Source organism: Cygnus olor, chromosome Z, assembly GCF_009769625.2.
Source record: "Cygnus olor isolate bCygOlo1 chromosome Z, bCygOlo1.pri.v2, whole genome shotgun sequence".
NCBI lineage: Eukaryota > Metazoa > Chordata > Aves > Anseriformes > Anatidae > Cygnus > Cygnus olor.
The window spans coordinates 39298605-39314636 of NC_049198.1; the positions used below are offsets into that span (position 1 = coordinate 39298605).

At 39.2% G+C, this 16032-nt stretch overlaps 2 protein-coding genes across 4 annotated transcripts in view; both read right to left on the reverse strand.

Moving 5' to 3' along the window:
• Window positions 1-4825, reverse strand: part of SMC5 (structural maintenance of chromosomes 5) — a 61247-nt gene extending 56422 nt beyond the window's left edge. For 2 of the 3 annotated variants that reach the window (XR_005815093.1, XM_040540309.1), the window contains exons 1-4: window positions 4617-4825; window positions 3210-3351; window positions 2182-2234; window positions 653-815 (exon numbers count right to left, since the gene is read on the reverse strand). Coding sequence is in view for 2 of the 3 variants with exons in the window: in XM_040540309.1 (XP_040396243.1) it covers window positions 653-815; window positions 2182-2234; window positions 3210-3351; window positions 4617-4753 (495 nt within the window). In the remaining variant the exon portion in view is untranslated. The remainder of the gene's footprint in view (window positions 1-652; window positions 816-2181; window positions 2235-3209; window positions 3352-4616) is intronic. The other variant, XM_040540310.1, reaches the window with a different exon arrangement.
• Window positions 4826-9769: 4944 nt separating this feature from the next.
• MAMDC2 (MAM domain containing 2) overlaps window positions 9770-16032 on the reverse strand; it is a 64825-nt gene continuing 58562 nt past the window's right edge. Inside the window, exons 12-14 of the mRNA XM_040540312.1 lie at window positions 12456-12715; window positions 11090-11174; window positions 9770-10756 (exon numbers count right to left, since the gene is read on the reverse strand). Coding sequence (XP_040396246.1) covers window positions 10695-10756; window positions 11090-11174; window positions 12456-12715 — 407 coding nt within the window. The 3' untranslated portion in view covers window positions 9770-10694. The remainder of the gene's footprint in view (window positions 10757-11089; window positions 11175-12455; window positions 12716-16032) is intronic.

Genomic DNA, 16032 nt, shown 5'->3' on the forward strand with positions numbered 1-16032 from the left:
TTTATTTTTTACAAAATTTGATTCTGTATACCTTTCAGTCCTACCTTATGCTCAAGAAACTGTTTGAGCCACTGGAGTTGATAAGAAGGCTCTAGCAGCAGTCTCTGTTGCAACTACAAGATCATTTAACAGGGCTACTTCCTGGATCTCAGAGAGAGAAATCCAGACAACTCTTTGCCTTCGCTTGCCAATTACAGGATCTAGTGATGAGGAACTGACTGGATATAACTAAGAAAAGCACATGCAGACAATGACTGGGGAAGGCAGGGATGCAGGAACCAGGGATGCAGGAACCATATCTAAAGGCATAGAGATGGTGCTAGATCTCAAGACCTTATTTATCTAAATTTCCCTACAGATTTGTTGCAGCATTAGTGGCAGGACAGAGAGATAATACTGATAGCACTGCTACCCAAACAACATCAGCAGCTTCCCTTTCAGTCTGAACAGACAGCATGTACAAAACTGTCCAGTTAAGAAACCCTAAAGGCCACAAAGTTCCTTTCTTCTTTCAAGATCCCACCAGTACGGCTACGTTCCCACACACATCCTTTGTGTGGTCCCATTAAATTGCTGAAATGACGCAGGATTTGGAAATAAACTACAAAACCCTCTGACTGAAACTGCATTACCTCTCAAAATTCTTTCATACCTGAGGAAGAAACTGGCACAAATTGTCCACCTGGATGTTTAAGGCTGCGATCTGTTCCTCTACTGTTTTCAGAGTTGCTGGTTTTCTGTTGATAAACCATGCTGATGTGTTGTTCACCACTTGAATTTCACGTGTGATAATGATATTGTCAGGTGTCTTAGACCTGATTAATAAAAAAAAAGTATTTACATTTCTTGAGAGTATACAAGGGTCACCAGATGTCAGAATACATTAGTTACCATGTTAAAAACTTATTTGATACTTAAATATTTAAAAACTGAACAGCAGAGACAGATTCAGATTGTTTCATATAATGTACAATATTTTAATGATGAATGAATCCCACCATGTCTCCTGTGCAACACTGATAACATCACAAATATCTGCAAATCTTAACTCAGAGGTAGCTATTTATATGTATGGTATATTCTTGATGAATGCATGAATCATTTAAAAGTTGTTACACATGAAGTAGTTTATATATAAAAGTATTTTTAATTTGAAAGAGGAAGCTTTAAACTTGGTATGCAGGAGCTGTACCAGCAAGAAGTTCTTAAAGTTAAAAACATTCATGTACAGAACTCAATAAGAACTCAATCAATAAGCTGTGTATACATATTCCACCTGAAAATACGAGCAACATCATACTGAGTGAAAAATAATTTCTTTTTCTGCTTTTAAAGAACAGTAAAAACACGTCAATTGCCCACAATTTACTTTATATACAATTTGATCAAGGTGTCCAACTTTTATACAGATTAAGGATCTAAATCATTTTATTAGCTCTACATTCTACTTAGTTTAAGCACAGATCAGGTTAAGGCTTATCAAGACAACCTGTGTTATGGCACTGCTACTGCAGTTTCAAGTTAAGATCTCTACCCAAAAGCAGCTACTGAGGAACTCTGTAAGGACAGGGCTAAACTAAAGAGAAACTAAATACCGGAACCATGTAGTACTAACCCTGTAACCGTAAAATAAATGCAAGTTACTAACCTAATTTTACAGGCTAACTCCAAATGGTATTTCAGTTTCTCTGTCTTGTATAAGCTTACCTAGAAGACTATATTACCTAGAGTTAGTCAGATCTACTTTTTTTTTTGCCTTCAGTAACATTTGCAGTAAGAATGCAGAGGAACCCCTCACATCAGGGGTATCAGTACAAGAAAGCAAAGACAGAACTTTTTTTTTTTTTTTTTAGTTTAGACTGACTTTTTTTTTATCCTTTTTAAATATACACATCAACCTTTTTCCATGTATTCTTTTTGCACCAAGACAAGGTAAAACACTTCAGAAAGTGAAATCAGGACAAACTATTGCTGCTTTTTTTTTTTTTTTTGAGTGATTTTTTAAAAACTTAAAATTGTGAAGTTCGGGGGAAACAACAACAACAAAGAAAAAACAAATCACCAGCTTAAAGAAAGATCTCTGTACACTCCGTACAGATTTTGTTCTACAATTTTTTGAGCAACTGTGTGGGGAAATAATCCAATTAAAAATGAATAAGAAAATATAATTTTACTACTTACAGTTCAATTTCTACCACACCTTTCAGGCACCCCTGCTTTACAAAGAGACTAACCTACAAAATGAATTACAGAAATTATTATTGCAAAATAACTCTGTATTAAGATGTCACCTCTTACAAAAATACATATTTGTATTATAGAGTTGCAGTAATTGTGTATTTTATTGAAAACTGACAATAACAACAAAGTATTATTTTATCTGTCTACTACCCTGGAATAAAGGAAGATGGTATTAACTTCCTCATTAACTAGCAGCATTAGAACTTCCTCCACAGATTAACAGTTTCTCATCAATTTTAACTAAAAAGTTCATACTCATTGGATAATAGTATATTAACATGAAAATACCATCCAGGCAATTTCCATACTTAAGATTTTCTCAAGACAGAGCTGTAATCACAGAATATGTACAATCATTTAGGTAACTAGATTTAGAGCTCCAAAGAACTACCGAAATATGTTCCACCTAATCAGAATATCCATGGAAACAAAAGCAAAGGCTTAAAAAAAAAAAAAAAAAAGACTACACAAATATACTTCCTCCTATAATATCACTATATAATCTTTTGGGAACAAAAAACAATAGATGCAATGAAAAGAAACTATTAGCACAACCCAGAATCATTTAAGTCACTACATTAAGTCATAGATTAATGGCTGCATGCCTATATAAAAACTCTCAGTCACATCAAGAATATGTTATTTCTGTGGGTGGCATTTTCCTACACCACTGTGGAAGCCTAGACATCTTCAGATGCAACATTTAGTCTACTCTAGGTTCTTGCACAAATCAGGTGTTTCCATTTGATAATTCAGACAAAACAAGTAGTAGCCAAGTAGTAGCCAAGGTATGGCCACCACTTTGATAAAAGCCTTTGTCCCTGGAGCAGGCTATTCTACAATTCCCACACCTTATATTCTTACAAAATAAAGCAAATCAAGAAAAACATATCATCCATCCCTCCCCCTGGACAAGGCTCTCAATAATATTCACATTAAACATGAAAATTAAGAAAGTTTATAGTCACCTTGTCAGCTCGCCCTATGAAAGAAGGTTTTCCAGCCAGTCCCAGACAGATGGCACAAACAATGCTTGACTTTCCTGTTCCATTAGCACCTACAATCATGTTCAAGTTGGGGCCTGGATGTACTTCACAGATGTCATAAGTTCTGGAAAACACAGTATTTTCTTGAACATCATACACAGTAAGTCACCTCAAAACCACTTTTTGACTATATTAAATACGACAGATTATGATTTTATCAAATCTAGACTCATTCCTCAACCATTACCATCAACCATTAAACCTCAAGAGTGAAAACTGGCACTCCAATAAAACACTTGGGGACACGTTCTTACCTGCCAGAGCATTTACAACAGCATTCTTCACAACAAATGGTTATAAAGAATGAAATCCAGACAAACATACAAAAAGAAAAAAGACAATTCCCGTTGACTTTGCTAGGACTTCATATCTGACATTAAAACCAACCACACACAAACAAAAGACAGACACAAACAAAAGAGACCACAGTGAGTTCAGTCAAGTCTGTTGAATTTGATGCCAGCTGCCACCTGCACTGCAGTCACAGGAGATTCAAGTCTAAACCATATGATGCAAATGGGTTTTGAGCTCTGCAGGAAGTCTGTGGATTCCGTGGTACCTCATACTGATAGGCTGGACATTGTGCACTAGCGTGTTACTTACAAGAACACGAAACGTTAGCCTAGAATCAGTGATTTATACTTTTTAACTCGTATCAGACATTAGCTTTCAGCATGTGCACACAGCACGCTTAGTAATAGTAACCACAGAAAAAATACCAAGGCCTAGCATGTAAATTCAGGCAAACTAATAACACTGGTATAACCCGAAACACCGTACGTTTATAATAAACCCCACTGTTTGTTGTTTTGTTCACACACTGCACCAGGCAGAGAGGGAGTTGGTGGGCACCAACACCAAATAAATAAACTCAAGTCTTAACAATAGGACAATCCGTGTACTACTGGAAAAGAACGTATTTGAGTGCCTAATCCTGAGACTTAAAACAAAGGTGTTTTAGGTTCATTGGCCCGCGATTTATGCTAACCAAAGCTGCCTGCAAGGCTGATGAGAATCTATCAGCACACTAGCCACAAGTGAATATGTATATATTACATATATATGTAATATATATACATCCACCAAGGGGCGAGGAGAGCCCAAAGCCCAAGCAGCGGGCCGGGATCAAGGCGCCGTCTTCCCAGACGCGGAGCCTCCCGCCGCCGTCCCCTCACGGCTCAACGGCCGGCTCAACGGCCGGCCCAACGCCCCCCCCCGCAGCCGTTAAACTGCCGCGGGAGGCGATGAACCCTCCCCCCCCGCCCCCGACCTCTGTCGCCGCTCTGTCACGACAGCCGGGCGGGCGGCGCGCGCCCGGCGCCCACTCACAGGAAGTTCTCCATTAAGATCCTGACGATGGAGCCCTCCATGAAGCGGGGCCGCTGCCTGGCGGCCCGCGGCGCTCCGGCGGAGCCCAGTTGCGAGGCGCCCGGGCCCCAGCCCCCCCGCACCGCCACCGCCGCCATCTTGGGACGCGGCCACGCGCGCCTCGCTTTCCTTGGCGGGCGGGGAACGAGAGCCGGGGCTGTCGCCCTGGGGCAAGGGGAGCGCTCATTGGCGGGGTAAGCCGCCGCGAGGCCTCTCATTGGTCCGCAGCGCGCCGGGATGGTGCCTATTGGCTGGGAGGGAATGGGGCGGTACAAGGGGGCTCTTCCCCGAGTGCTTTCGCCTTCAGAGAAGGAGGGGAGGGGGCGGGGCGATGGTAAGCCCCACCCACCCGCGCTGCCCGCGCTTTCCCGCCGCGTGCCCGCAAGATGGCGGCACAGCCGGACGGCCGCGGGGCAGCCTCCGTTCGTGGGTGGGGGCCGCGGGGCCGGGCTTTGGCAGGCAGCAGGGAGGCCGCTCAGCGCCGATGGAGGGCGGAGACAAAATAAAATAAAATAAAAATAAAAAAATAAAAATTAAAAAAAATAAAAATAAAAAATGAAATAAAAATAAAATAAAAATAAATAAATAAAATAAATAAAAAATAAAAAATGAAATAAAAATAAAATAAAAATAAATAAATAAAATAAATAAAAAATAAAAAATAAATAAATAAATAAAATAAAAAATAAAATAAAAAATAAAAAATAAAATAAAACTTGTGCTCGTGGAACTGGGTAGACAAATCAGAGCACCGATACACGGGTTGTCAGTGAAGCTGACCTGCCTACCCCAGGATGAGGGGGAGCGACTCGGCAACCCACAGGACTCTCCGTCAGGTTCATAACCAGAAGGGCCGGTGTACAAGCAGAACGAACAGCAGCACACGCTAGTAATATGCCATGTGGCTGGGGAAGGATAACAAAATTGAGAGTATTTCTGTGCCGTTCATACGATTTGTGATAATCAATAGCTTTGTGATTCTGTGTAACAGTGTAAAAAGACAGAGTTGTAAACCTGTAACACTGTTATATTTCCTTATTATATTATTTGTTGATTTATTAATTTCTGGTAATGTTCTGTATAATAAAAACTGTCTCTTAAATCAGTTACGTCTCAAGCTCGCAGTCTAGCGGGGTAGAGTTGGACCCATGAATGAGCAGGTAAGGCTGAAAGAGAAGGAGGCATTAGAATAAGGAACAATTTCAGCATAACTCCTGTCAGATTCTGCTGAAGAGATCTGCTTTTCCCAGAGTTTGTCATGGAGCATTATCAAGGGACTCATGAGCGTGGATGCTCGTAAGAGCTAGAAAAAAAGAGACTCTGAAGGCCACAAGGTAGACAGTGCTCAGGGCTAAGAGTTCTTGAAAGAATAGAGGAAAGATTTAAGGGCCAATACAGAACGTAAGAGCAGTGAGCTGGAACACAGTACTCAGTGGTGAGAAATATATGCAGTTAGCTAGCAATGAGAGCAAAATGCTGATGATATTCACAAAGACCATGTGCAAGCTGGAAAAAAAAGGGCATTGGGTGGGTGGGAGTGGCGCAGGAGATGGACAGGAAAACGTCAGAGAAAGCATGCAGGGATATGGGGATAAAACAGCAAGGAGATGAATACAGACCAGAGTGACATAAAGCAATATTTAAGGTTTCTTCATTCATTCCTAAGTAACTAAGAAACTTGGAATAACAAACTGATGGTTTTTTGTTTTGTTTTGTTTTGTTTTGTTTTTCCAAAGGAAATGTTAAGATTAAGTAAAATTTACATCTCATGTCTAGTGTTTGTTTGAGGGAGGATGAGACTGTTTCAAAGTGTGAGGGGTAGAAGATTCTGACAGTGTGCCATGTTGCATGAAAAGTGTGCTGTCCTTTGTCCTTAGCATTTTACCTTACATGGTAGTCCTTTTGGAGCAGTGGGTCTCTTGAGTGCTGGTACTCACACTTATGAGCTGTGTTCAGATCTAGACTGATAAAATACCAGGTCTTTTAGTGCTTAGCTTGAGCTGTCCAACTGAAGCTTCATGACTGCAAGCTTGGATTTACGTTAGGTTTATGTTGATGTGATAAAATATTCATCCAGAATACAGTTTTGTATATGTTGGTATAAAGCTAGAATAACAGTGATATTTTATGTTGTTATTCTGGATTTCTATTGGTGCAACTGAGATGAGAATTTGGTTCTCTTTTCAGAAGGATAATCGCAAAATGTCAACTAATGGAAAATATTTAAAGAATAAAAAGAGTATTAAACATGAGGACATTAAAAGGCGTTTTCCTCTGCTCTCAAGTTCAGTTCCACAGCAGCACAAAGCTATGTTTAGAGCAAATATGAGCCTTTTAGTGTCTGAGGTGTTATAGTTGCTTTTGAAGGCTTTCTTTTCATAGTTGTTCTATGGACTATGCCACCACTGTGCTCAAAGCAATTACTTGTAGGTTCTCCAATCACTTTTGAAGAAATTTTCAGACAGCGAATAGGCCTAGTGCAGAACAGACTCAGAACTGCTCTTTGCCATGCTGTGATCCCTGTACAGCTACTGCCACAGTGAGAGGGGAACAAACAGCACACAAAAAATGGATCCTGGGCAGAAATTAGGAGCACAGGGAGTTTCCTAATTGAGAGGAGCTGATGGAATGTTTTTTATAACACCATAAAACCGAAGTTTGCCAGTAGAGAAAATTTAGTACATCTTTCCTGTTTGTCAGGTGCTTTACAACCCTTCTTTTCAAGGGACTAGTCTGAGAATTTGCTATTCTATGGACTGATATTCACTAGGCACTAAAGTAATTCAAAGCCACCTTTCAAATCTTCCCGCTGTTCTTCAGTTCTTACAGAAGCAGAAGTGGGTGGAAAGGTGCTGTTGTTCCCTAGTGGAGGAATAACCTAGAATTTTTATTTGCAGTCAGGATAGTGCTTCACACCTCAGGGATAAATGTTACACTCAGTGATACCAACAAAATCATCGTACCAGTGAGGTTCCTAGAGAACTACTGTGAGCAGAATAGAGTAATTTGCTTATGTTCTTGTCCATATCAGTCTAAATCTGATTACTTTGGTAGAATGAAGCCAAGCTGCATAAGGGTTTTAGAGATAGGAGTACAATGGTTATATCTTGTGCTTCATTTCAGTTATAGAGAAGTCCTACCAAATGTGTGGAGAAGCACCAAGCATGGTGGTTTTAACCACTTAATTTTCACCTGTTTTCTGTTTAAATAATTTGATCTGCATTTGGTTGATACCAAAACGTAAGCTTTACAGAACAGCTGTAAAACTATTAGCTCTTAGGAAAGAGCCCATTGATTCTGTTTGATTTTTTTCTCAAACTATAATAGCAAGAATGATGTTTGGTAACCAGCAGGTAGCTAGGATAGACAGTTAACATGTCAGTTCCTTTGGGCTCTTTCTCAGTCTCTAGGAAATAATAAACCGCCTATGTCAGTCAATAAGTAAACATAGATGTTATTACTGAATGTATTTAATTGAAAAACCTCTTTAATTGTTTGTGCCACCAAAATGAAAAACCTAACAGTGATGCAAAGGGTTAGATCTTTGTTTTTTTCTAAATGTACAGCTGAACGTAACAGGGTGAAGCCAATATAAAGCATTCATAGAATCATTAAGGTTGGAAAAGACCTCCAAGATCATCTGGTCCAACCGTCCCCCTACCACCAATATCACCCACTAAACCATATCCCTAAGCACCACGTCCAACTTTTCCTTAAACACCCCCAGGGACGGTGACACCACCACCTCTCCGAGCAACCTGTTCCAATGCCTGACTGCTCTTTCTGAAAAGAAATATCTCCTAATTTCCAACCTAAGCCTCCCCTGGTGCAACTTGAGTCCGTTCCCTCTTGTCCTATCACTAGTTACCCGTGAGAAGAGGCTGATACCCAGCTCCCCACACCTTCCTTTCAGGTAGCTGTAGAGAGCAATAAGGTCTCCCCTGAGCCTCCTCTTCTCCAAACCAAACAACCCCAGTTCCCTCAGCCGCTCCTCACAGACCCTTCACCAGCTTCGTAGCCCTTCTCTGGACACACTCCAGGGCCTCGATGTCCTTCTTGTACTGAGGGGCCCAAAACTGAGCACAGTACTCGAGGTGCGGCCTCACCAGAGCAGAGTACAAGGGAAAATCACCTCCCAGGTCCTGCTGGCTACACTGTTTTATAAAAGCCAGGATAGGATGCCTTTGGCCTTCTTGACAACCTGGGCACACTGCCAGCTTATGTTCAGGTGAGCATTGACCAACACCCCCAGATCCTTTTCCTCTGCACAGCTTTCCAGCCACTCTGCCCCAAGCCTGTAGCGCTGCACAGGGTTGTTGTGACCAAAGTGCAGGACCCGGCACTTGGCCATGTTGAACCTCATCCCGTTGGCCTCTGCCCATCGATCCAACCTGTCTAGGTCCCTCTGCAGGGCTTCCCTACCCTCTGGCAGATTGACACTTCCCCCCAACCTGGTGTCATCTGCAAACTTACTGAGAGTGCACTCGATTCCCTAATCCAAATCATCAATAAAGATATTGAAGAGGATGGGCCGCAACACTGACCCCTGGGGAACACCACTTGTGTCCAGTTACCAGCTGAATAAAGCTCCATTCACCACGACTCTTTGGGCCCAGCTATCCAGCCAGCTGGCAACCACATCGGCCAGCTCCCTCAGCACCCTTGGGTGAATCCCATCTGGCCCCATGGACTTTTGACAGTGGACGTGGAGCAGCAGGACTCTAACTGTTTCCACCTGAATCGTGGGGGATTTATCCTGCTCCCCATCCCAGACTTCTATGTCAGGAGGCTGAATACCCTGAAAACAACGTGAAACCTGATCTAGCATGTCCCGGGTGCTGTTGATTCTTCCCATTAGAAATGTTGCATCCTTTGTTCTGAGAGTATCAAAGGCTGTTCCTATTTTTCAGGGCTCACATCTTGCAGAAGCTACTTGAATGTTGTGGCCTTAAGAATCACCTGTCAATACTGGTGCTTCCTTCTGCTTTCTGTCAGATGTCTTACATCATGTGACCCATTTTCTTCATATTCAAAATAATGAATGTAGGCTGTTATATTAGGTTCAGTTGTTTCTCGTTTTACCAATAACTAAAGTCTGAAGCAGACAATTTTCAAAGTTACATTTTATTAGGAAGTTTTAATAGTTTCAAAACAAAACCTTAAACACAAACACATTAAAAAAATCCTAAAAATTAACAAGTTGTGTGAATTCAGTATCTTATCAATATAATTGCAAGGCATTTGTGATTGGGTAAAGTGTAAGTACATTCTCTGTGCGTGTACAAACGAATTTATTTAGAAAAGAAGATTCGTATGCCAGAAAACATACGGTTTCAAAGGGTTTTGTTTCATATAGTTCAAAATGGCAATAGGTTACACTGAATTATACCGGAATACTAAAGGTGAGCTTATTATTGGTAAGGATGACAAAGATATTCGTTATAGTAAAAGAATACAAAAACACAAAAAATTGCCTGCAAAGTGTTAGAGTTTCCCAGAAGGAATTGTCTCATTAATAATTGCACTTAACCTGTAGGATATTAGTAGTATCTAATACAATTTTCTTTATTATTTAAAAATATTTATAATTTCCTTAACAAAAATCCATTCTGTACCCAACACAAAACATTCACTGAATGCAGATTTAAGATAACACAATATTGGGTTTTAATTGTGTACCTTTACTTTCCCCTTTTTACCTATATACCAGAAAGATTTACACACAAAAATAAAGCACTAAAATACTGTGTTGAACGATCTGTGCAAAATGAGAAGCATTTATATAATAATTGATACCTCATGCAGAAGAGAAAAAAATAACAACAACAACAACAACAAAAAACAGTCTAAGAAGCCCTGAGTCAATAATTTCATTGCAAAGGCGAGGAACATGAGTGCTCTGAGTTCTTCCCATACATTGTTACATATCCAAACCAGTCCAGTATTTACTTAAAACGCATTTTAAAATAGGCAGTTTGTGCAGTTTCTCATGTAAAAACCTTCTATGCACTCCATTCCTTTCAGCAGACTGTATTGTATTTAATACTCAATTTCATTTAAGCTGTCGGGATAGCCTGATGAGAATTGAATTTCTTCCACTTCTAGAATAAAAAAAAAGGGGGGGAGAGAAATACTGTAATTTCTTTTATTTTTATCATACATAAAAAGACATAACAGAGAGTATAATTATCTTGTTGGATTTAAATGGAACTGCCATACAGCTAAAAGTGCTGTAAGATTTTTACTGGTATGAATTCTGAAGGATGGTCTCACATCTTAGTAAAAACTAGAAATTCTGCACTAACACAGCAGCATGATATTAAATGCAGATCCATCCAGTGGGGATTCAAGGGAAGACATTTCACCTGTATAAGTACAAAAAATACTATGTGACTTGCTAGATGTCTCCTAGGAAAAGTAAAGTTTAAACTTACCTAAACAGGGTCCTGCTTGGAACAGAATATCATCAATAGCCATGTCACTTCTTATCGACACCCCACGGATTGCTTCAAAAATAATCTGTAAAGATAAGACATAGCTTTTCATGGATCCCATGCCTCAAAAGAAGGGCTGAAAAAGAAAACCAGCCATGCAGTCTATTCAAGGATCCAGTGTGTCCTGAAAGCCTGCTTCTTGGAAAAAAAAAAAAAAAAGTTTTATACTCCATCACTGGACTGATTTCTTTGGTCAGAGAATTTGGAAATGTATTCTGCTGAAGGGAACAGATTTGCTTTCACAATTTGATATGACATTGCTGTGTTATAGACCACTGGTAAGTTTACTCCAATGATTTAGTGTGTCTATCTTGCTTTTTGGCCTAAATATATTGCCAGGTGTTGCCCAAGTGAAGCAAGACTTGAGGAGAAAAAAAAAAAAAATCCAGTATTCTGTTGTGGTCTTACTGATGAAGCTAAACATGCTTTTCAGTAAAAGTTATTTTTTTTTTAATTAATTTCCAGAATCTCAAGGCAAAGTGAAAAAAATAAATACATCTTTGGTTAGTGATCATTACAGTTTTCTAGCCAGTGCTGTTTCAGTCAATAGCAGTTTAGCTTTCTCTTTGACAGAAACAGAAGCAGGCTTTGGCTCTGGCAATACTGAGATTCTCACACTGTTGAAATTAAAGGCAGAGCTCTAAATTTGCATCGTTCCTTGCCTTTTTTGCCACCTCAGAAAGATCAGCCTGCAAAATGCAGGTTTTTTTATCACAGCTTATTGATAATATCAAAATTAGACAAGGCTTTAGACAGCAGAAGGAGAAAAAATGCACAAGTGACCTAAATAAAAACTACCACTACTTGCAAGAAGTAATGAGAAAATGGAATTTAAATAACTTAAAAAATAATAATTTTGAATTAATGAATTCATGAACTATGTTCAACTGACTTTACCAGGTGGGTTGCTGAACACTGGAACAGGCTTCCTGGAGAGGTGGTTGATGCCCCATGCCTGTCAGAATTCAAGAGGCACTTGAGTAATGCCCTCAATACTATGCTTAGCTTTTGGTTAGCCCTGATGTGGTCTAGATGATCTCTGAAGGTCCCTTCCAACTGAACTATTCTATTCTATTCTATTCTATTCTATTCTATTCTATTCTATTCTATTCTATTCTATTCTATTCTATTCTATTCTAAATTCCATTCCATTCCATCCCATTTGTAATAAACTATGCATTACTTCAGCTTGTTCAGATGTCCATTTAGTGCTGTCTGTATTTTTTTTATGCAACCCAAAACTTGGCTTCTAGCACGTATTCAGCTTAATCACCATTTTGACTGCCCTGTGTTTGTTTTTTCTTACCTGGTAGGTTCTATCACTTTCATATTCTATCAGTGCCCTTAGCCATGAGATGCTTTGTTCCCCTGTCCTCCTCCATAAAGGAATCTCTTCATCATCACCTTCTTTTTTTAGATAAACACTTAATAATCCAGTCCCAGCTCCATACATGTGATAGAAAAATGTCAAGCACTGTTTTCCAGAGACCCCTCTTAGTGATCTTGAAATTAGGTATGCTCTCTGTCCATAGACCATGTCGGATGCCTCTATGTACATGTAGTATCCTTAAAAAGACATAAAATTATTAGCAAAGTAAAATACATTCTCTCGATCCGTTCATTATGCTCAACATGCTCACTATATACAAACCTATGACTGAAACTCTTGATAAGGAATATTTCATTGTAAATGACATATTTGTTTTTTTATATTTGTAAACTGCAGTATTAGTGATACTATAATATCTGTGTATTGTAGTTATTGTAATGTTTGTGAATGCTAATATGGGAACACTAAAAAAAATATGTATATCTGATGAAATACATAATAGAAAGCAATGCAAAGTAAGAAAAAAGAATTACATTTATTCTTAAATCAGGAATGCACTCTGACTCTGACTCTGGTCTATTTGCAGATCCGGAAAGACAGTTGCACATACATCTGAGGGTACAGCTTAGGCTATGTTTATAGCCGATACTATTAACAAAGCAAATGAGCTAAAGTACCTCTTTTAAATCACATATGACATCATTGACATTTCTGTTCTGTGACACAAGTGAGGAAAACTAGATTATCTAGAATCCATCAACGAACAAGAGATTGTCGTGAACTCAGATCTGTGGAAAAATCAGTCATTAACTGGTGGCGGAAAAATTATTCCCCCCACCTCCCTGAGATCCATCATTTAGAGACTTCCAACTGGAGTAAGCTCTATCAGAAGACTGAGAAACATCCCCACATCCCATCTGCTGCACGTATCAGCTGTTTTGTGCTGTGAAACATATGCCCCACCAGCAGGTGGTGAATCCAGATTTTGCAGCAGACCCTGATACAGTCCCATCACTCCCTGTTTGTCGTGTTGGAGTGGGAAAGCTGCCCTTCTGCCACTGTGAGTACAGGAAGTGAGATGGTTTCCAGGAGAGTGAGGGGATTTCTGAGGATCAGTGAGGCAGGAGAAAGCCCAAGAGCAGGCAGAGCAGCTGGTAGATGTGTCTCTCAGGATATTCAAACCCCTATTACCTAAACAAACCCATGCTGAAGTCATCCTCTCTAGCCAGGGATGCAGTTTGGTGGTCTACAGCACTAAAGAGAAAGAGTGATGTAAGGATGATTATCTACAGCTGCAGATCTGTAAAGGAAAGATCATTTGGTGCAGTCTGTTGGAGAATTCCGGAGGCTGTTTATTCCAAATCTAGTGCAAGTGACTGCAAGAATTTTGTATTCACGATGCTTGAAAGTTACTTCAGTTAAACATCAAAACCTACAGCTTACACTGCAGCATAATAAAGTAACTTGCCTTTAGTTTTTAGGCCTGAATCATATTTTAAATTTATTGGAAAGACTAGATCAGCTCTTGATTTTGTGAATTCAAATCCACATTACTTCTCAACACGCTTTGCTGCAAACAGATGTGTGTTACCAGGAATAAATGTTTACATTGCTGTAAACATATTTTCCTGTCACAGGCCAGGCTTAAAGGATTCTCTTGCTTCACCAGAAACACAAACTGTCAGTCTCAGATCTCAGAATACTTAGCAAAGTACATAAACTAAAAATGGATCTGAAGACCGTTTGTCTTAGAAATTAAGAAACACATGCTAAAATTCCATTCTTTTTCTTTGGCAAGAAACTCTTTAAGTGTTACTTCTATGAGGAGAGGGATATTGTCCTTGGAAACACGAGAATCAAAAAACTGAGTATTTGAAAGAGGAAAAAAAATGATATTATCTAGGGAATGTCCATGGGGGGAAAAAAAAAAAAAAAAGGCAGCAAATAAACCTGAATGTTGAATCTTATTATAGAATTGAGCTTAGTTTCTTACCAAAATAATCTGCATTTTTAATGTGATATACTCCTTTTAGATTTTATTATGGAGAAGAGTCTGGCAGATAGTACAGATAGCCTACAGATAGTACAGGTAGCCTACAGATGCCTCTCCAATATTGTCACCCACATTTCAAAAAACCTCTCTCAAATAAACTTTAAAAAACACTAGGAAAAATCCTCACTTATTTCAAGACTGGTTATCATACACCTAGTTGATGCAGAAAAACTGGACAATAAGGGTAACAAAGACTTAGAGACAATTTGTCATCTAGTTAACTTCCTAAATATAAGTTTTTCAAATATTGCATTTACACCTCTTCTTTACTTCTAAATAGAAAATGGACAAGAATTTAAATTATCTCTTTTGAAAATCATTCCACAGCACAAAGGTATCATTATTGGGAAAATGTTCTTGATCTGTACATAGACTAAATTTTTTATTTGCATAACTTAAGCTGATAGAGCTGGTCAGAATTTGCTCAGGTTTGTAAGAAATGCTTCTTGTTTTTTATTTCAGAACATGTAAGAGGAATTTCAAGCTTTAAAACTCCCTTATCTCTGAAGGCTATTCATATTTCTGCCTAGAATCTGCACCTTTTAGAACTGACAGTGGAAGAAAGTAATTTCTTTGCAGCCTGATATTTCGTTCTTAAATGAAACATTCCAATCTGCATTCTCAATTTCATGTGCAGGATTTTGGCCGTACAGTCCCACACACCACAAATTTGTCTTTGCAACTAATCTCCATGCTCTGGATGCAGCTATTCCATAAATTTTACTAGGGAATAGGAAATAAACTTTTTGCTGAATGTGCACAAAGCCATGCTTTTAGATAAAGTGATCAGAAACAGGGCAAAACATGTATTTCCTTAGCTAGAAAGAAAATCCTTTTCCACAATATGTTGAATTAAGCTTGCACAGAGCAAGATTTCATATGCACAGCTGGAATAACTATGCTTGATAATGCTTAATGTAGTTTATACTCAATCACAGTTGACATACAATAATAGTGAATAATAATAATAGTTTTTGGTGAGCCTTTTAAACAGGTCAACTGCTTCAATGATCCAGCTAAAAATTCTAGCAGACTGCATTAGATTGCTACCGTGTGTAAGCTAGCTTGTCTGCAAATGACTTTGTTGAATGGCTTGTTGAATGAATACTGTCCCTTGTGAATGAGGGCAAATCTAAAGGCACCAAAAATATTTTTAAACCCATATAAGCATTTAAAGTTCACAAGCCTTAGGGCAGTTTCATTTGTAATACCGGAGTCAGTGGAATTGATGTGGAGGTCTTCTGTAGGAACCCAAGTGCCCAACACAGCAATGCAATTCATCATTTCCAAAAGTCATTAGGTACTATGGTTGGGAGAGTTGCGGGGGGCGCAATTTGGATGCAGTTTTGTGTGAGCTGATTCATGGTAATGCGAGCCCCACTCACCTACATCCTTCATGGAATAAAATGGCACAAGTGGCATGATGGAACAGATTTTCAAGATAAAAGGTCTGCAGGACTGCTTTTGTATTATTCATGTTTTGTTCTAAGTTCAAATAGG